The sequence below is a fragment of the Coregonus clupeaformis genome, chromosome 19, assembly GCF_020615455.1.
Source record: "Coregonus clupeaformis isolate EN_2021a chromosome 19, ASM2061545v1, whole genome shotgun sequence".
Lineage (NCBI taxonomy): Eukaryota > Metazoa > Chordata > Actinopteri > Salmoniformes > Salmonidae > Coregonus > Coregonus clupeaformis.
This window is the reverse complement of record NC_059210.1, coordinates 33,756,434-33,777,834: the sequence shown is the minus strand read 5'-3', so window position 1 is coordinate 33,777,834 and position 21,401 is coordinate 33,756,434. Positions and strand designations below refer to the sequence as shown.

At 42.5% G+C, this 21,401-nt stretch overlaps 1 protein-coding gene across 3 annotated transcripts in view; it reads right to left on the bottom strand.

Moving 5' to 3' along the window:
- Positions 1-21,401, bottom strand: part of LOC121532073 (transcription factor SOX-6) — a 173,408-nt gene that overhangs the window by 48,377 nt on the left and 103,630 nt on the right. For all 3 annotated transcript variants that reach the window (XM_041837744.2, XM_041837743.2, XM_041837745.2), the window contains exon 5: positions 9,581-9,670. In XM_041837744.2, the coding sequence (XP_041693678.1) occupies positions 9,581-9,670 (90 nt within the window). The remainder of the gene's footprint in view (positions 1-9,580; positions 9,671-21,401) is intronic.

Genomic DNA, 21,401 nt, shown 5'->3' with positions numbered 1-21,401 from the left:
CACCCTATTCCCTATATAGTGCACTACTTTTGACCAGGGCCCATAGGGTGAAGCCAGTTGAGAAAATGCCAAGAGTGTGCAAAGCTGTCATCAAGGCAAAGGGTAGCTACTTATATAAATATAATATAAAATATATTTTGATTTGTTTAACACTTTTTTGGTTACTTTGTGATTCCATATGTGTTCTTTCATAGTTTTGATGTCTTCACTATTATTCTACAATGTAGAAAATAGTAAAAATAAAGAAAAACCCTGGAATTAGTAGGTGTGTCCAAACGTTTGACTGGTACTGTACATATACAGTATATGTATTTATTATACCATGTGCAATAACACATTCCTCAAATATAGCTGACACTAATAATAATTTCAGGCTTTTCTGCCCGTTAACTAACCATCCATCAGGATTATGCATGAAGTGTCATGCCTGTTGAACTTACAAGCCAAAACAGAAAAACAATTACCTTTCTTTCTCTCTCCAAAACACCAAGAGAGCTTTGACCAATTATGCAATAATACGATTGAAAACTGAAAACCATTTCATCTTTAATCCACACACAAACAAACAAAGACACACACCACACAGACACAGAAACACCACACACACACACACACACACTGTACATACCATGATGTCCTCTACTTTCTTTCTACTAGCTCTGACTTTGCTGATAGATACTTTCTTGAAGAAAATGTACTTACTATGACTGGTTGTCCCACCTGCACTTGGTATAAGTCGCTCTGGATAAGAGTGTCTGCTAAATGATTCAAATGTAAGTGTAATGATGATGAAATGAAGATGTTTGTGGCAGGAGACCCTGTTCCTCTTGCCAAAAACATAATAATGTCAAAGGTACTCCTGTGTGTGTCAGCTTATTGCGTTCCACTTTATGACTAACCTCCCTTCAGTGGCACACAACAAAAAGACCCTGACACCTAGCCCACACACCATCACGCTACACAAAAACAAACATGTCCGCCACATCTGTCACAAGTAACACAATGTTTCAACTGGGAGCTGAGCTGAGGAACTCTAGCTCAGATTTTATGCACCTTATTCATATGAGCTCACCTATTCATTACATGTAAGTCAATGAACCTCAACGGCACAGGTTCCTTCCCAGCCCCAAAGGTTTATCAATAAAAAACAAAACAGCACAGATTAAAAACCCAAGAGTGGTACAGTAGACTGAATTTAACAGACACTTCTATCACAGATTTCGTCAGGCCGACAGAGGAAAGATCTGGGAAAATATGATCAGATTTGTCCAGGCAAAAAAGAACTGTGACTAACTACCTACCTACCTACCTACCTACCTACCTACCTACCTACCTACCTACCTACCTACCTACCTTCCTACCTACCTACCTATCTATCTATCTATCTATCTATCTCAGTGGTTAGGTCCCGTTCCATGTCAGCCATTAAGAAGTGAGTTGGCCGTTTCAAATTAATCACAGTGTTTTGGAGTGAGGACACAGCTGGTGGAACAGAGAGCGCTCTGTGTAGAGAGAGTGAGAGTGAGTGTGTGTGCATGCATTTGTGTGTGTGTGTGCATGTGGAGAGACCATATAGTCGCTTCCTGTGGAGTTGGGGGATAGACCGGCATTGCTTTCCGCAGGGTGCAGATAGAAATGTAGTGAATAGAGCTTACACAATTCCTTATTCTACATGTCAGAGAGGCATATATGTTCTACACTACATGTTTCTATCTGAATGTTCCACAACGTTGTGCTCTACTGAATGCAGCCCACATATTTGCACTGTGTGGGAAAAGACCATAGTGTTGCTCCCTCTGATGGGACCAGGGTTGTATTCATTAGGCAGCAAATGGAAGAACATTTACTGAATCAGGGAGGGACCACCTGATTTTGTCCAATAAGAAACACTAGTTTTCATTTTGCTCCATTTTACACTAATGAATATGACTCAGGTTTAAGGCTACATGGCCATCAACGTTTCCAATGTAACCTTAATAACAGTTAATCAAAAGCATCTCTCAACAACTTAAAACAATTGAATACATAATGAACTAAACTTTTTTGCCATCCCAAAAAGGAACTGAAAGATAGAAGGAGACTGAGTGAACGAGAGAGGGAGATGCAACCAAAGTGAGAGTGAGTGAGTGAGTAAGTGAGTGAGTAACTATGCGGGAGAGAGAGAGAACGAGAGAGAAAGTGAGAGAAAGAGAGAGAGAGTATACATGAGAAAAAGGGAGATGGAGAAAGAGACAGCTCCAGCTGCTTAAACATGAGAGTTGAAGTGAGGAGGCTCAATGTCAGTCCTGTTCCCATTCAGGAGCGTTTCTGTGTATTTTTTATGCTTTCCGCTTAGGAAATGCTTGCCATTTCTAAGGGTCCAATCTAAATGGCGCTTTCAGAGTGCCACTAAGAAGGAGCAGATTGATGAGGAATGAAAGGGTTGGACTCAGAAAGCTCATCATGCGTGCATCCCAAATGGCACCTTACTGTATTCCCTATATAGTGCACTACTTTTGACCAGGACCCATACGGCGCTGATCATAAGTAGTGCACTATGTAGGGAATAGGGTGCCATTTGGGACACAGCCATAATGTTAAAGCCAGGAGGGTTTTTCAATATAATGTCCAGAACATGTTGTGTAGCATGTTTTTAGAGTTTTGGATGATTATTCAGCTGGATATCAGTTATTACTTGTGGTTTATAATCATTTTATCAGATGTTATAAGCGTGTCTGAACAGAGCCTGCAGTCACAGACACTGAGGAGGCCCAGAATATGGTGAAATAAAAGGGAACTGTTCCAAATCAAAGTATTCCCGTCCAATATGGATGTGTGTGTGTGTGTATGTGTGTGTGTGTGCATCCCACATAATCAAGGCTATAAAACACTCTATAAAACATATTGTCATCTCTGTAAGTCAGCTTTCATACAATGTACAGCCTCACAGCCAATCCTATTAGTGTCACGATCGTCTAATGAGGAGGACCAATGCGCAGCGTTGAAGGTGAACATATTTTATTTATTTAATGATCACACGATCAAAACAACAAACGAAAAACGTGACGTCTATGGTTACAACACAAACCAACACAAACAAGAACCCACAAAAACAAAGGAAAAACCGACAGTTTAAATATGGCTCCCAATCAGAGACAACCAGCAAACAGCTGACACTCGTTGCCTCTGATTGGGAGTCACTCAGGCCAACATAGAAATAGAGTACATAGATCTACACACCCTGGCTCAACATAACAGTGTCCCCAGAGCCAGGGCGTGACAATTAGCATGTATAGAATGGTATGGATGTTAACCTATAACCAAACTAAAGCACTTGTTTGATTTATCCATCAACATGCTGTGGATCTTAATACGTCAAAGCCTTTTTGGTTGCATGCTAATTAGTAGACCTTGTGCCTTGCCAACTAAAGGACGATGATGCATTTTCTCTCTCTGTGTGTGTGCGTGTGCATGTGTGTGTGTTTGTAGGGGTCAATCTATCTGTGTTGTATTTGAAGGTGTGTGTCTGTCTGTATGTCTGTGTGTGTGAGAGCGAGAGAGAGAGAGAGAGAGAGAGAGAGTGAGAAAAATAATAATTGATATGGTATTCAAGTTTGTAACACCTAAAGTAGATCCAGTCCGCTTAAACGGGCCTGTGTGCGATTCTACGTATCGCTCCTCCACCTGTGTCTATTCACAAGCTAGTCCTTCATGATCTGAACCTTCACAATGAATGTGAGTTTGAATTGAAAATGACACGCTAAAATCTTTTAGCTTTCCTAGCCCCATGCTCAGATTTGCTTTCTTTGCATATCAGACCAAGTGAGAGGGCCAAGCTTCAGCCCCACATCACACACAAACCATCACATTCACCAACTGACACTCACGAATGCTTGATTGACTATTAGCTGAACAATGTTCTTTTCATTCTTTGTTTGATAGCCATAATATGGGGAAAAAACGATCTCTTATAAGCTACTCAGGAAAGGTCTAAAAATAACCCATATTAATATACTGTACGTAGACTTAGCAAGTTATTAATTTCATGAACCTTATTTCTAACACCAGATAACATTCATATATTGGCCATCTCTGAGACTCACTTAGATAATTCCTTTGATGATACAGCAGTAGTAGACAGGAATGCCTATGGGGGAGGTGTTGCTGTATATACAGTGGGGGAAAAAAAGTATTTAGTCAGCCACCAATTGTGCAAGTTCTCCCACTTAAAAAGATGAGAGAGGCCTGTAATTTTCATCATAGGTACACGTCAACTATGACAGACAAATTGAGGAAAAAAAATCCTGAAAATCACATTGTAGGATTTTTAATTTATTTATTTGCAAATTATGGTGGAAAATAAGTATTTGGTCACCTACGAACAAGCAAGATTTCTGGCTCTCACAGACCTGTAACTTCTTCTTTAAGAGGCTCCTCTGTCCTCCACTCGTTACCTGTATTAATGGCACCTGTTTGAACTTGTTATCAGTATAAAAGACACCTGTCCACAACCTCAAACAGTCACACTCCAAACTCCACTATGGCCAAGACCAAAGAGCTGTCAAAGGACAGCAGAAACAAAATTGTAGACCTGCACCAGGCTGGGAAGACTGAATCTGCAATAGGTAAGCAGCTTGGTTTGAAGAAATCAACTGTGGGAGCAATTATTAGGAAATGGAAGACATACAAGACCACTGATAATCTCCCTCGATCTGGGGCTCCACGCAAGAACTCACCCCGTGGGGTCAAAATGATCACAAGAACGGTGAGCAAAAATCCCAGAACCACACGGGGGGACCTAGTGAATGACCTGCAGAGAGCTGGGACCAAAGTAACAAAGCCTACCATCAGTAGCACACTACGCCGCCAGGGACTCAAATCCTGCAGTGCGAGACGTGTCCTCCTGCTTAAGCCAGTACATGTCCAGGCCCGTCTGAAGTTTGCTAGAGTGCATTTGGATGATCCAGAAGAGGATTGGGAGAATGTTATATGGTCTGATGAAACCAAAATATAACTTTTTGGTAAAAACTCAACTCGTCGTGTTTGGAGGACAAAGAATGCTGAGTTGCATCCAAAGAACACCATACCTACTGTGAAGCATGGGGGTGGAAACATCATGCTTTGGGGCTGTTTTTCTGCAAAGGGACCAGGACGACTGATCCGTGTAAAGGAAAGAATGAATGGGGCCATGTATCGTGAGATTTTGAGTGAAAACCTCCTTCCATCAGCAAGGGCATTGAAGATGAAACGTGGCTGGGTCTTTCAGCATGTCAATGATCCCAAACACACCGCCCGGGCAACGAAGGAGTGGCTTCGTAAGAAGCATTTCAAGGTCGTGGAGTGGCCTAGCCAGTCTCCAGATCTCAACCCCATAGAAAATCTTTGGAGGGAGTTGAAAGTCTGTGTTGCCCAGCAACAGCCCCAAAACATCACTGCTCTAGAGGAGATATGCATGGAGGAATGGGCCAAAATACCAGCAACAGTGTGTGAAAACCTTGTGAAGACTTACAGAAAACGTTTGACCTGTGTCATTGCCAACAAAGAGTATATAACAAAGTATTGAGAAACTTTTGTTATTGACCAAATACTTATTTTCCACCATAATTTGCAAATAAATTCATTAAAAATCCTACAATGTGATTTTCTGGGAAAAAAAATCTCATTTTGTCTGTCATAGTTGACATGTACCTATGATGAAAATTACAGGCCTCTCTCATCTTTTTAAGTGGGAGAACTTGCACAATTGGTGGCTGACTAAATACTTTTTCCCCCCACTGTATTCACAGCCATATTCCTGTAAAGCTTAGAGAGGGTCTCATGTATAAAGCTGTTGAAGTGTTGTGTTTGCAGGTTCACCTGCTTCATCTAAAGCCTCAACTGTTGGAGTGCTGCTATAGGCCACCAAGTGCTAACATTCATTAACTGGATAATATATGTGCAATGCTTGATAATGTGTGTGATGTTAACAGAGCAATCTATTTTCTGGGTGACCTGAATATAGACTGGTTTTCATCAAGCTGTCCGCTCAAGGAGAAGCTGCTCACTTTAACCAGTGCCTGCAATCTGGTTCAGGTTATTAATCAACCTACCAGGGTGTTTACAAACAGTACAGGAACTATATCATCCACATGTATTGATCACATTTTTACCAATGCTGCAGAACTCTGCTCTAAAGCTGTATCCATACCCATTGGATGTACTGACCATACTATAGTGGCCATATCTAGAAAAGACAAAGTTCCAAAGGCTGGGCCTAAAATAATGTATAAGAGATCATACAAAATGTTTTGTACTGATTCCTATGTTGAAGATTTCAAATAAAATGTTGGTCTGATGTGTATAATGACGGGTATCCAGATGCTGCACTTGGTGCATTTATAAAATTGTTTCTTCTAGTTATTGATAAGCAAGCACCTATTAAGAAACTGACTGTTATAACTGTAAAGGCCCCGTGGATTGATGAAGAATTGAAATATTTTATGGTTGAGAGGGATGAGGCAAAAGGAGCCTAGACAGCTGCCCTGGGGAATTCCTGATTTTACCTGGATTATATTGGAGAGGCTTCCATTAAAGAACACCCTTTTTGTTCTGTTAGACAGGTAACTCTTTATCCACTATATAGCAGGGGGTGTAAAGTCATAACACATACGTTTTTCCATCAGCAGGAAAAACGTATGATCGATAACGTCAAAAGCCGCACTGAAGTCTAACAAAAAGTCTAATAAAATACCAATACCAAAAAAATACCAAGTACATTTACCCCACCTCATTTATAGGCTGGTAAAAGTTACTGCTAACGCATACAAACACTAGAAAGTGGACCGCTTTTTTGTACATGCACTTAATCAAAGTTACAATTACAACCTGGACAGGAAAAGGTTTATTGCTCAATCAATTGTGAGAAATACCAGAGTGTGTGGATAGACTGTTTCCCTATATATGAATAAATACATGCATACTGGTAACAGCTTTCACCAAGCAAGAGGAGAAATCTGCTGTCTTGATAAGAGGTTCTTACATTATGTTGTATTTGTAAAAGTCTCCTGAAGGTCCCCTGAATGTTCTTGGGAGGTTTTGTATAGTTTGCAGTTGGTCGCAGAGGACGTTTTTTGGACATTCTTTGGACATTGTGTCATTGTCCCCTGCTGGTTTTGTCACGTGATTGTCACAGGTGTCCCAAACCATTACATGCAAAGTAATTAAATGGTATGGGTGTTTTAATGTAAGTAGTAAGCTGTTCAGCTAAAATAGTGTAAAAATATTTAATCAATGACAATGTGATTACATTTGGCATGATCACTTAGTATTGTTTCTTCAATATCAACCCACCTGACATTTGAACTCAAAACCTCTGGATTGGGGGTATTCTGATCTTTCTGCTGCGCCACAAAGGCTGTAGAGCTCCCCTACACATTCATTACCTATAATGCATCTCTGCACTTAGCAAAAGTGTGCCATCTCCACTTCTATTTTAGTTATCAGTTAATCTGACTATTCTCTAATCTGACCTATTTCAGCAATTTATATGTGGGTTTTCAGTATAGTTGTCTAATGTTGGTGGGGCATATTATTCTGTTTTAATTCTGTTACTCCTGAATCACTATGATAAATATAATAGTTCTTCTTCAGTGTATGAGAATGTACTTTGAACTGCAAAGTGTAGGAATATGCCTGCAGGTGAAATCATTCATTGACATAGACATGGTGGCGTAGCAGGAAAATCGCAACACTGTGACGCAAGAGGTTGTGTGTTCAAATCCCAGGTGAGGACATGTTAAATAATAATTACTGTATGAATAATTATACACAATGTAATTGTGGGTCAAATATGTATGTTAAAAGCACTGTGGGTGTCCCTAGCATTGCCAAGATATAAAGAGCTTTGACTGGTTCAGGGGTTCACCAATCAGGGCCTTGATGGGCTTGGCAACAGTAACAAAGAGTGATGCGTAATCGAGCTTGGGTGGCCATGCCCTGGGTAAAAAAAAAATGTGGGCAGGTAGAACGTTTCTTCGCAACCATCAGGTGACGTCCCCGGGACAAACCGGGAAGTAGACAAAAACTTCCAGGGGACCATGACAACGTCCTGACCATTTCGTGTCCTAACGACTCATTATTATCTTACATCTTTAGAGAACATTCCCATAAGTCTCATTAGGTCATTAACTAACGTTTTCATAGGAATGTTCCGGTGTTGTGCAAGGAATGTTTCCAAGATACCATTCCTTTAATGTCAAATTGAACTTACCCAGAACATGGTTACCATGTTCTCAGAACATAAGATATTAATGTTCTAGACACGTTAAATGAGAACGTTGCAAGAACATTCATGTGTTCAGTTTTCTGTGGGTTAGGATAATACTCCATCAACGTCCCACCAAACATACACAGAACATGGTTGCCATGTTCTCAGAACATAAGATATTAATGTTCTAGACACGTTAAATGAGAACGTTGCAAGAACATTAATGTGTCCAGTTTCTGTGCATGTTTGATGTGACGTTGATGGAACATTCTCCTAACCCTCAGGAAACTGGACATACGATTGTTCTGGCAACATCCCATGAAACGTGTCTAGAACATTAATATTGTATATTCTGAGAACATGGCAACCATGTTCAAAGGGAAACTCATCTGCGTGCTCGTCGCCCTCACCAGGGTCTTGACCTGACTGCAGTTCAGCGTCGTAACCGACTTCAGTGGGCAAAGGCTCACCTTCTATGGCCACTGGCACGCTGGAGAAGTGTGCTCTTCACGGATGAATCACGGTTTCAACTGTACCGGGCAGATGGCATCATGTGGGCGAGCGGTTTGCTGATGTAAACGTTGTGAACAGAGTGCCCCATGGTGGCGGTGGGGTTATGGTATGGGCAGGCATAAGCTATGGACAACGAACACAATTGCATTTTACCGTGACGAGATCCTAAGGCCCATTGTCGTGCAATTCATCCACCGCACGGCCCCATGTCCCAGTTCTTCCATGGCTTGCGTACTCACCAGACATGTCATCCATTGAGCATGTTTGGGATGCTCTGGATCGACGTGTACGACAGCGTGTACCAGTTCCTGCCAATATCCAGCAACTTCGCACAACCATTGAAGAGGAGTGGGACAACATTCCACAATCAACAGCATGATTAACTCTATGCGAAGGAGATGTGTCGCGCTGCATGAGGCAAATGGTTGTCACACCAGATACTGACTGGTTTTCTGATCCACGCCCCTACCTATTTTTTAAAGGTATCTGTGACCAACAGATGCATATCTGTATTTCCAGTCATGTGAAATCCATAAATTAGGGTCTAATGAATTTATTTCAATTGACTGATTTCCTTATATAAACTGTAACTCAGTAAAATCTTAGAAATTGTTGCATGTTGCATTTATATTTTTGTTCAGTGTATATCTGAATGTTGGTATACATTTAAGATATACAATACACCACACCACCATTCCATTAATTAAACGTTGACCTACCAGTACCATCACCCACTTCTCCATTCCTCCACCATCCAATGCTTTGGGAAGTAGTGAAGTAGTGCACATTTCAGGAGAAAGGAGATATTATTGGGACACACCCTGTGAATAACAGCCGTCTCACCTTTGACCTCTCCTAGGAACTCGCTGGCATTCAGTCTGTCCATCCTGTCTTTCCAGTCCTTGGACAGAAGTGTCTCCACACAGGTAGACTCTATGGAAGGAGAGGAGGAGAGGAACACACAAGTCAGTAACTTGGTTCTTTCAAACAAGGCACATATTCTCCCCTAAGCAGAATGCAATGGGAACTAACACACCACTCTGAATCGTTCATTGGGACTTTTTTGTTTCTCTGTGGCAAGACACGGATATTGTGTTTAGCGTTCATCTCCATGCACCCAACATAACCCCTCAGAGGCTTGTGTGTGTGTGTGCGTGTGTGTCTTGTGTGTTCGTGGATACATGCTTTTGTGTATCTGTGTGTATGTGTGTATGAGTCTATCTTCCCGAGATCGTATCATGGTTGTAAACCCCATAAGAAGAGTTTCATTCCTCAGTGAGATCGGAGAAGTCTAGCACTCAAGACGCCATTCTTCGCTTCCAGTATTGAAAAAACCCCAAAAGGCTTTCTAGATAAAAAATGGTTAAGTGGACAATGGCTCATTTGTGAGACTTGATCCTAACAAAAGGACAAGCATTCATAAGCATATGAGCATTGTGAATGGCTTAATGTTTGGTTTGAGAGGTTTGTGCATGTAGGCTATTGTGGTCATGAGGCCCTCGAAGGGGGAATACAACTTACTTAGCATGTGCCCCAAATGGCACCCCATTCCCTACGTAGTGCACTACCTTTGACTGGAGCCCTATGGGCCTTGGTCAAAATAAGTGCACTATATAGGGAATAGTGTTACCATTTGAGTCACACCCTTATTCAGTCCCATTAAAGCCTAGCATGTTTACACTGGATTATGATTATTGTAAATAAGTTCATGCTGCACGGGATCACATGGGATAAACACGAACAATGTTCAACAAAGGGAGGCAATGGATGTGTCCCAAATGGTGCCCTATTTCCTAATTAGTTATTCTGACCAGGGAATAGGGTGCCATTAGGGATGCAACCCATAACAAACAGCAACAGAACGTAAATGCTTACAAAAGAGGCTAACTTCAAAATGTTTTTCAAATTCTAAAGGCCTTTCCCACCCTGTATACGCAAAACAGGGAATTTACAAGTCTGATTCCCAATAACAAGATAGTTGATTCAATTTTGCTGTCAAAATCCTGTGTAATTTATTGATTGTTTGTCGCCTAGCTTGATATGTACTGTATATATTTGGTAGTAATTTAGACTATTTACAACCAAGGGAAGAGAATGTCTTTCCCTCACTATGAGAGTTAAACACACACAGTCTGCTAGGCCTTGCCTAAAATAGATTTAGAAGGAGGATTTATTGACGCACTTAGGGAAGAAAATACAACCTACACTGTAGAATGCACAGTAAAATACTATACATGTGTTTTACAGCATTAATGCTGTAGATAGTACTGTATTATGGCTAAAATGCTGAAAATTACTGTTATCAACTGTGATTGGAAGCCTCCTGTAACAATTACTCGAACACACTGTCTTTTTTTACAGTAACAGCTTATGCCTACTGTAGATTCAAATTATTCAGTTTCAGGCGCCAACCTCACGCTGTCAGGTGACACATGAAGCTCAGACTATTTTTGTAAATATCTTCTTGAAACGGCTCTGAAGTGGAAGCATATTTTCAGCAGCTGCTGGGTAGGTACCTTGACTTGTTTAAAAGTATCTTTATTGCTAGCCAATGTTGAATTACTGCACGTTTTCTTAGCTAACCTAGCTTTGAGTTAGCTAGTGCAAGTTGACACAAGCCATTTCAGTCTGCTCTAAATTGCTCGTAAATATATTGCTGTGCAACCTAGAAAAAAAAGGTAATAAGTGTTGTGATGATAGGCTTTTAGATACACCGCAGCCTCTTAGTGCCATAGAGAATAAACAGAGCACAGATTCGTGACCGTTATGTTTTCACCATTACTACAGAGAAAATGGCTTGTTTCTAGCAGTTCAAAAGATATTACCCATATTATTTTTTTCAGATTGACAGGCCGCTTTTTAAACATAAACCACTTCATGGGCCGTTAAACTACTCGCAAGCCACTAAAGTCGATGCGAATGACCAGTGCACCGGTGTCGTATCGAGGTGCCTGCCGACCTAAGGTGCTTGCCACACTGGGCAGCTGTAACAGTGTCGCTGGTAGTAGCTAGTAAAATGGCCAATTGTTTTCCCTCCCAGAATTATATTTCAAGTAGGATAGCAGACTACACAATGAATAACTAATATTGGTAGCCATCTAGATGGCACCATGATACAGGCTACTGAATGGGGATAGCATGAACGGCAACAACACCAGGATACAGTGTCCTCCTTAGCTATCACAACTCTGTGGGATTCCGACCACTCGGCTCTCAGCTGCGCGACATACATCATTGTTTTGCAGGCCAGGAGTGTCCGTGTAGCCTCTCCCTGCTAACCATTTGTTTAATTTAAACAATATTTTTCCATAATGTTACAGTATTAGCTAAACCTGTTCACTTTAGTAGTAGTATGCAAACGTTTGGTGGCAGAGAAAGAAAGGAAAAAGTGGTAAAATAATCTGTGATATTTTGTAGGCTATTGCAATGTATTATTAGTAAGCTAGGATTTGAAGTAGGTGTATATAGCAGTCTTATTTGTGTTTGTTCAATGCCTCAATTGATATCATATGGCTATACAGATTCCTAGTTCAAATTAACCCAAGATGATGAATCCTGAAGATGGGACAAAGTGCATGACAAGGTGGCCCAGAGGAAGCCAGCTGTTCTCAACTCCTACATTGCCCCATTCTACCAAGAGCTCACAGTTTGAATGAAGACCTCTAGTGAGGTAAGTACGTACACACACACACACACACACACACACACACACACACACATATGCTTTGTCACCTGTATTTTTACCCACAGAGTTACAGCCCTGGCACTCTCTGTCTCTCATTCTATTATACATTTTTCTATGCTTGTCCTAGGGGTGAAAAGAGCTGACAAATCAGAAGCGAGGAGGATTGTTGTGGAACACCTGAGGAACACCTGATGCCGCGCTGACTTCACTCTCCTGGATGCTCTCCTCCCTGAATAGAATTGCCCCTGATCATAGATCTGGGATTGTACCCAATCCCAATTTTAACTCCCTCTCTCGCTTTGTCTCTCTCTCCCCCACACAATATATTTTTTAGATTAGTGTTGTAATGATGCTCTTATTTGGTTACATACTTCTATTGTCAATTCGGTTGTTTAATTTGTTGTTAATGTTGTTACCAATTTGAATTAATTAATTGTATGCACAAATGTATTGTTTTTCTTACATTTCGATTTCAGTAGTGCTGAGCGATTAGTGCTTTTTAAGGTCGGTTTGGTTTCGGTACGATTATTAAAACATAATCACTAATTTCGGTTTTGATTATTTGGGTTGAATGCTGTAACAACACAGAAAAAAAACAAATGAAGTCCCATGATGATAGTGACTGCCCATTACTGTTTATCACTTATTAACCATTACTTTAATAAAATATTTCAGTTGTGTATATTACATTTGTTTTATTTGATTACTTTATTATTTAATTCCAAGTCACCTCATCTCTATATTTTGTAGTTCTTCAAAGTAAATCAGGCATACTTTTATGACTGCTGAATACCAACTATCAAATCACTTAAATCGTGTATTTTCAGGTGGAGATACTTCTCCAAGCTTCAGCTGCTCTCTATATCCCTTCACGATCGTGCATTCTTCTGTCTCTTCCGTAACAGGCATAAAAGAAACACAGACCGGACAAGTAGATTCACAAATAATTATTGTCATTGTAGTTAATTACCACATTTTATGCGCTAAACTACGTGAAGTAGAAAGTTTACATACAGTGGCTTGCGAAAGTATTCACCCCCCTTGGCATTTTTCATATTTTGTTGCCTTACAACCTGGAATTAAAATGGATTTTTGGGGGGTTTGTACACTGATCAAAAATATAAAGGGAACACTAAAATAACACATCCTAGATCTGAATTAATGAAATAATCTTATGAAATACTTTTTTCTTTACATAGTTGAATGTGCTGACAACATAATCACACAGAAATTATCAATGAAAATCAAATGTATCAACCCATGGACGTCTGGATTTGGAGTCACCCTCAAAATTAAAGTGGAAAACCACACTACAGGCTGATCCAACTTTGATGTAATCTCCTTAAAACAAGTCAAAATGAGGCTCAGTAGTGTGTGTGGCCTCCACGTGCCTGTATGACCTCCCTACAACGTCTGGGCATGCTCCTGATGAGGTGGTGGATGGTCTCCTGAGGGATCTCCTCCCAGACCTGGACTAGAGCATCCGCCAACTCCTGGACAGTCTGTGGTGCAACGTGGCGTTGGTGGATGGAGCGAGACATGATGTCCCAGATGTGCTCAATTGGATTCAGGTCTGGGGAACGGGTGGGCCAGTCCATAGCATCAATGCCTTCCTCTTGCAGGAACTGCTGACACACTCCAGCCACATGAGGTCTAGCATTGTCTAGCATTAGGAGGAACCCAGGGCCAACCGCACCAGCATATGGTCTCACAAGGGGTCTGAGGATCTCATCTCTGTACCTAATGGCAGTCAGGCTACCTCTGGCGAGCACATGGAGGGCTGTGCGGCCGCCCAAAGAAATGCCACCCCACACCATGACTGACCCACCGCCAAACCGGTCATGCTGGAGGATGTTGCAGGCAGCAGAACGTTCTCCACGGCATCTCCAGACTCTGTCACATCTGTCACATGTGCTCAGTGTGAACCTGCTTTCATCTGTGAAGAGCACAGGGCGCCAGTGGCGAATTTGCCAATCTTGGTGTTCTCTGGCAAATGCCAAACGTCCTGCACGGTGTTGGGCTATAAGCCCAACCCCCACCTGTGAATGTCGGGCCCTCATACCACCCTCATGGAGTCTGTTTCTGACCGTTTGAGCAGACACATGAACATTTGTGGCCTGCTGGAGGTCATTTTGCAGGGCTCTGGCAGTGCTCCTCCTGCTCCTCCTTGCACAAAGGCGGAGGTAGCAGTCCTGCTGCTCGGTTGTTGCCCTCCTACGGCCTCCTCCACGTCTCCTGATGTACTGGCCTGTCTCCTGGTAGCGCCTCCATACTCTGGACACTACGCTGACAGACACAGCAAACCTTTTTGCCACAGCTCACATTGATGTGCCATCCTGGATGAGCTGCACTTCCTGAGCCACTTGTGTGGGTTGTAGACTCCGTCTCATGCTACCACTAGAGTGAAAGCACCGCCAGCATTCAAAAGTGACCAAACATCAGCCAGGAAGCATAGGAACTGAGAAGTGGTCTGTGGTCACCACCTGCAAAACCAGTCCTTTATTGGGGGTGTCTTGCTAATTGCCTATAATTTCCACCTGTTGTCTATTCCATTTGCACAACAGCATGTGAAATGTATTGTAAATCAGTGTTGCTTCCTAAGTGGACAGTTTGATTTCACAGAAGTGTGATTGACTTGGAGTTACATTGTGTTGTTTAAGTGTTCCCTTAATTTTTTTGAGCAGTGTATCATTTAATTTACACAACATGCCTACCACTTTGAAGATGCAAAATATTTTTTTATTGTGAAACAAACAAGAAATTAGACAAAGAAACTGAAAACTTGAGTGTGCATAACTATTCCCCACCCAATTTTTGAATTTTTGAATTTTGGCCCATTCCTCCTGACAGAGCTGGTGTAACTGAGTCAGGTTTGTAGGCCTCCTTGCTCGCACACGCTTTTTCAGTTCTGCCCACAAATTTTCTATAGGATTGAGGTCAGGGCTTTGTGATGGCCACTCCAATACCTTGACTTTGTTGACTAAGCCATTTTGACACAACTTTGAAGTTTGCTTGGGGTCATTGTCCATTTGGAAGACCCATTTGCGACCAAGCTTTAACTTCTTGATTGATGTCTTGAGATGTTGCTTCAATATATCCACATAATTTTCCTTCCTCATGATGCCATCTATTTTGTGAAGTGCACCAGTCCCTCCTGCAGCAAAGCACCCCCACAGCATGATGCTGCCACCCCCGTGCTTCACGGTTGGGATGGTGTTCTTCGGCTTGCAAGCGTCCCCCTTTTTCCTCCAAACATAACGATGGTCATTATGGCCGAACAGTTCTATTTTTGTTTCATCAGATCAGAGGACATTTCTCCAAAGAGTATGATTTTTGTCCCCATGTGCAGTTGCAAACCGTAGTCTGGCTTTTTTATGGCAGTTTTGGAGCAGTGGCTTCTTCCTTGCTGAGCGGCCTTTCAGGTTATGTCGATATAGGATTTGTTTTAATGTGGATATAGATACTTTTCTACCTGTTTCCTCCAGCATCTTCACAAGGTTCCTTTGCTATTGTTCTGGGATTGATTTGCACTTTTCGCACCAAAGTACGTTAATCTCTAGGAGACAGAACGCATCTCCTTTCTGAGCAGTATGACAGCTGCGTGGTCCCATGGTGTTTATACTTGCGTACTATTGTTTGTACAGATGAACGTGGTACCTCCAGGCATTTGGAAATTGCTCCCAAAGATGAACCAGACTTGTGGAGGTCTACAATTTTTTTTTTCCTGAGGTATTGGCTGATTTCTTTTGATTTTCCCATGATGTCAAGCAAAGAGGCACTGAGTTTGAAGGTAGGCCTTGAAATACATCCACAGGTACACCTCCAATTGACTCAAATGATATCAATTAGCCTATCAGAAGCTTCTAAAGCCGTGACATAATTTTCTGGAATTTTCCAAGCTGTTTAAAGGCACAGTCAACTTAGTGTATGTAAACTTCTGACCCACTGGAATTGTGATACAGTGAATTATAAGTGAAATAATCTGTCTGTAAACAATTGTTGGAAAAATTACTTGTGTCATGCACAAAGTAGATGTCCTAACTGACTTGCCAAAACTATAGTTTGTTAACAAGGAATTTGTGGAGTGGTTGAAAAACAAGTTTTAATGACTCCAACCTAAGTGTATGTAAACTTCCGACTTCAACTGTATGTAGAATATTGGCCTGTTGGAAACTACAACTCCGTACTACATTGCCCAGTTCAGGTTGGATCTGATTTAACTTTAGAGAAACTGTGCAATGTGCGAATTGAGCTCACAGAAAGAAAAAAAAACTAAATGGAATTCAAATAATTGAACGGACTTAGGCCAATTAGTTGTTTAAAAACCGAAAAACAACCGAAATTGCGGTTAATCGCTCAGCACTAGGGAGAATGTCACTGTAAATTTATAGCATTACAGTATTGAGCTGGCAACTCTGGTGACAGTATAATGCTGTAAATTTACAGGGAAAAGTTTTAAAGTGTGTGCATACGTGCACGCGCATGTGTGTGTGAGGGGTGTACATGATTTATACCCCCCAAACTGATAAACACATCTGAAAAGAGAAGGAAGCGCAAGAGGCAGAGGGATGGAGAGGAGAAGAGAGGAGGAAAGGAGGATGAGATGTGTTTAACCCTAGAGGGGTCTCTATCTCTCCTTCCTTTCTTAACCCTACAGAATGAGGATCAAGTGCTGTTTAGATTGGGGACTGGATAAAAATTCCACACTGTCCACACTCGCTCTCCTTCCCCTAGTACAGGGGATATTCAAATGATGAACGACTTGTGAACAACGTCCAGAGAAGGGAGGGAGAACGGGGAGGATAGAGAAGGGGAGAGGGAGAAAGGGAGAGAGGGCGAGAGGGCGAGAGGGAGAGAGGGAGAAAGGAGGGGATTGAAGAATGAGGAAGAGGAGGGTAATGAAGAGGAAGAGAAGACGGGAGGAGGGGAGTGGGCATGGTGAGAAGAGAAGAGGTAGGAGAAGAGGAGAAAGAGGAGGAGAAGGAAAGCCTCACAGTGCTTCTCTTAGGTGCTAATCCACACACAGACAAAGCTGTCATTGTAAATCTGTGAGGCCCAGCCAGCCAGCCAAGTATCAGAGATTGTGTTTGGTGTAAACAGACTTTTTATCACCTGGCTGTCTCAGCATTGTGCCAAAAGCAAGTGTTTATGGTGTTTAACAGAAACCATAGGCTTGTAACATGTGTGTGGCAGGCAAGCATCAACAGTCCTGGAGGGAGGACACTGCCAGGAGTTTAGGAGCCTTTACTGCCTACAGCAGCCTACCATTAGGTCACCACTTGGAAAAATAAAGATGATATCTCTCCTCTCTCTCTCTCTCTCTCTCTCTCTCTCTCTCTCTCTCTCTCTCTCTCTCTCTCTCTCTCTCTCTCTCTCTCTCTCTCTCTCTCTCTCTCTCTCTCTCTCTCTCTCTCTCTCTCTCTCTCTCTCTCTCTCTCTCTCTCTCTCTCTCTCTCTCTCTCTCTCTCTCTCTCTCACACACACACACACACACACACATGCACACACACACACAACACTAGCAGTTGTCCTAAATGCTAATTTAAGGTTAGTTTTTTTTTTTATCCTCCCAAATGGTTAATGCATGATACCCACAGCACTGAAGCTTAAATAAGAGAACCATCGAGATCCACCAACCAAGTCTAAATCAATCACTATATACAAATTAGCAATATCAACTCCTCTTCCCTCCCACAGCAAATGGAGTGTGGAGAGCAATTAATTAACAACGTTTGCTTAGCTACCATCTACTGTTAGTCCACTTCTTATTTAGGAGGGCGTATCAGACACATGCACTATACCTAGTTCAGGGGGGGGCAGTACCCAATATTGCACTGCAGTTGTAGAGAAGGAGGGGAGAGAAAGAAAGAGAGAGAGAGAGAGAGAGAGAGAGCAGCTGGGCTGAACAGCTGGCCAGGAGGATTTATGTCAGAGTGAAATAAAACTCAACATATGTCCAAACACAAGAGAGGCCAGAGAGGAAAGGAGAGATCCTCTCTTTAGCACATACAGCACAGTCACTAACATACACGCACACAAGTGCCCCCCACAATGCTCTCACTAAGATACAGCCACAAAACCTATAGCAACCAAACTTCACACACAGCTCACCCACAGAGTTATGTCTCACACACACAAGTAGCCTAAGGATTCAAGTAAATGTGTGTACTCTAGCCAGCTAGCCACTACAACAGCTAAGTGCTGTAAAACCATTAGAGTCCCGAGTCAGATGTGTGTTATGTGTGTTAGCGCGGTGTCCGTTACAGAGACACTATTTTCATCTGTCAGATGACACCTGCTCTGCCTCGCTCTCTTGTTCTAGCTGCCAGCCACGGGCTCAAGGGTGAAGTTTCTCCTAGGTACAGCTCTAGGGTCAGCTAGCCCTCCCCAATCCTAACCTTAACCATTAGTGGGAAAAATGAAAAACTGACCCAAGATCACCTAGGCCATGGTTGGAGAATGCCTGCAAGCAGCTCCTTTAGAGAGGGTGGATGGGGGCTGGTAGAAGGGGGTAGTAGCATACTAGTCTCCCTGTATGACCTCATCAACTGACCAGCATCTGAACCACAAGCTTCCACCCTATGCCCATTCTCACTTCCACTCTCTTCATGTTCCAATTCTTTCTCCTGAAGTGTGCACTTGAAAAGCGTTGGATTGGTATATGAAGGGAAGTGAAAAAGTGCACAGAAGGGTAGAAATGTAGAGAATTGGGAGACACACACAGTTTTCTGGAATAAAATGGCTGCTGTGCTTCATCCCGTTGGGTGCGGCTACATTGGCAGTTGCAGATAATGAGTCCCTAGTCTACATGACAGAGGCAAATCTGTTCTAATACTGTACTGTACATTTCTCTATGAACATTCTGTAACGTTGAACCCCACTGAACGAGTGTCATCCTGTTCTGGGTAGACCTCAGTTATTTGTGACAGTCATGGCGTCAGTTGTACTGTAGCACAGTTATAGTATAAAGAAACTTAACACTAAGCTTTTCACCCTCAACTTATTACCCACTCTCGACTTATACAGTGGGGTCCAAAGTTTTTGACAACCTTGATAAAGATGAAGAATCTTTATCAAGGGTGTCAATAATTTTGGATCCCACTGTATATAACAATATACTCCATTTAGCAGTAGTGCTGGGAATTTAACCCGCTATTCTGGCATTGCAGAGCCATACTCTACCAACCAGTGGAGGCTGCTGAGGGGAGAACGGCTCATAATAATGGCCGGAACGGAGGAAATTGAATGGCATTCCATTGATTAAGCTCCAGTCATTACCATGAGCCTGTTCTCCCCAATTAAGGTGCCACCAACCTCCTGTGCTACCAACTGAGCTATAGAGGACCAGAGGACTTGCTTATCACACCTGAGGTCTCTCAGTGCAAATACAGACTGTACAATTGAAACAAAAGAGAACGTCTCACCCCTGTCATGTTTCAGAATACCTCACCCCTCCAAAACGTGGGTTAAAGTCCATTGGCTTCTGTTTCCACTTTAGTCGTGATCTGAAGAAACCTTATCCACTCTCGCCACCCCCAACACCATGTGAGACGATGACACAATAGAAGCGTTGTTGTGGGGGGCCATAGGGTAACAGGGGTTTGGGGTGGGAGTGGTGGTGGTTGGATTCACAGGGGGCAGAAGAGGGGTTGGAGGGGTGAGGGTTGGAGGTTTTTGCCGGGGTTGACAGCTGAGTGCAGCAGAGAGTGAGAGGACGACCTAGTATGTCTGCCCACGGGTCGCCACCGCTGTCGACGCGTCCGAATAGGAGAATCCGATAGGGGGGTTTGGAAAGACATCCGGACGCACAGAGAGAACAGCACACAAGCAGCTGGTTCATTATATCATCTGTAAGGGGAGCGATCTTCAAACCCTCTCACAGCCACTCTTACAGCCTCCTGCTCTTAAAACAAACTCTGAACCACTATACATCGTGTATTTTATGCCACACACTGAATTAGAGGCCTGCTACTCTTTTAAACCGGGGCCTACAAAATGTAATCAGTAAAAAAACAATTGTTTAAAAAAAGACAAACATGTTTGGTGTATTTGAGGGAGTGCTGGTCTACCTCAGGTACTCCAGGGAGGTGTATGAGGACTGGATGAGATATATCAGAGAAGACCATCTGTTCGTTTGGCCAACTGCCAAGCCGTGGAAAAGGCTACTGGGCATCACGTGGCTTGATGTAGTTAAGGCACTCTGCCACAGATCATTACAGCAGAGATCCCTATTCATTATGGGGAAGATAGGGAACGAGACCACAATACCACCATATAGAGAGGTGGAGCATGCACACACACACACACACACACACACACACACACACACACACACACCCACACCCACACCCACACACACGCAAGCTGCCAATCCTATAGAGAAGGGCAAACACAGTGGCAATGCCAAGCCTTGAGTCAAATACCTTGTTTATTTAGCCTATAGGCTTAACCCTTAGCCTGACACTATTCTCTCTGCACCACCTCTACCACTGTACCACCCCTACTACCACCTCCCTGCACCCACACAAGCGCCTACACGCATACACACACACACACGTCCTTCACAGATTAGAATGGGATAGGGCATGTGTCGAAAATGGCACCCTATTCCTTATATTGTCCACTACTTTTAAAGCAGAGCCCTATGGACTCTGGACAAAAGTAGTGCACTACATAGGGAAAAGGGTGCCATTTGGGATTCAGCCTTAGCGTGTAACCGACAACGCCTACCATGCCCATAAGGTAACACCTAAATGGGGATTGCTTTATGAGAAAAAAGGATTATGACATGAGAAAAGATGATTACTCTATGGAACATAATGAATCCTAAGTGAGGATAAGTAACTGCTAGTGATATGACTGGTACAGTGGTAAAGAAATAGAAAGGTAAGAGCAAGGGTGACAGAATAGGAGTGTCTAATTATATCGGGCACACACAGAGATTGTCAGGCAGGCTGGACGGAATAGATGCACGCCTCT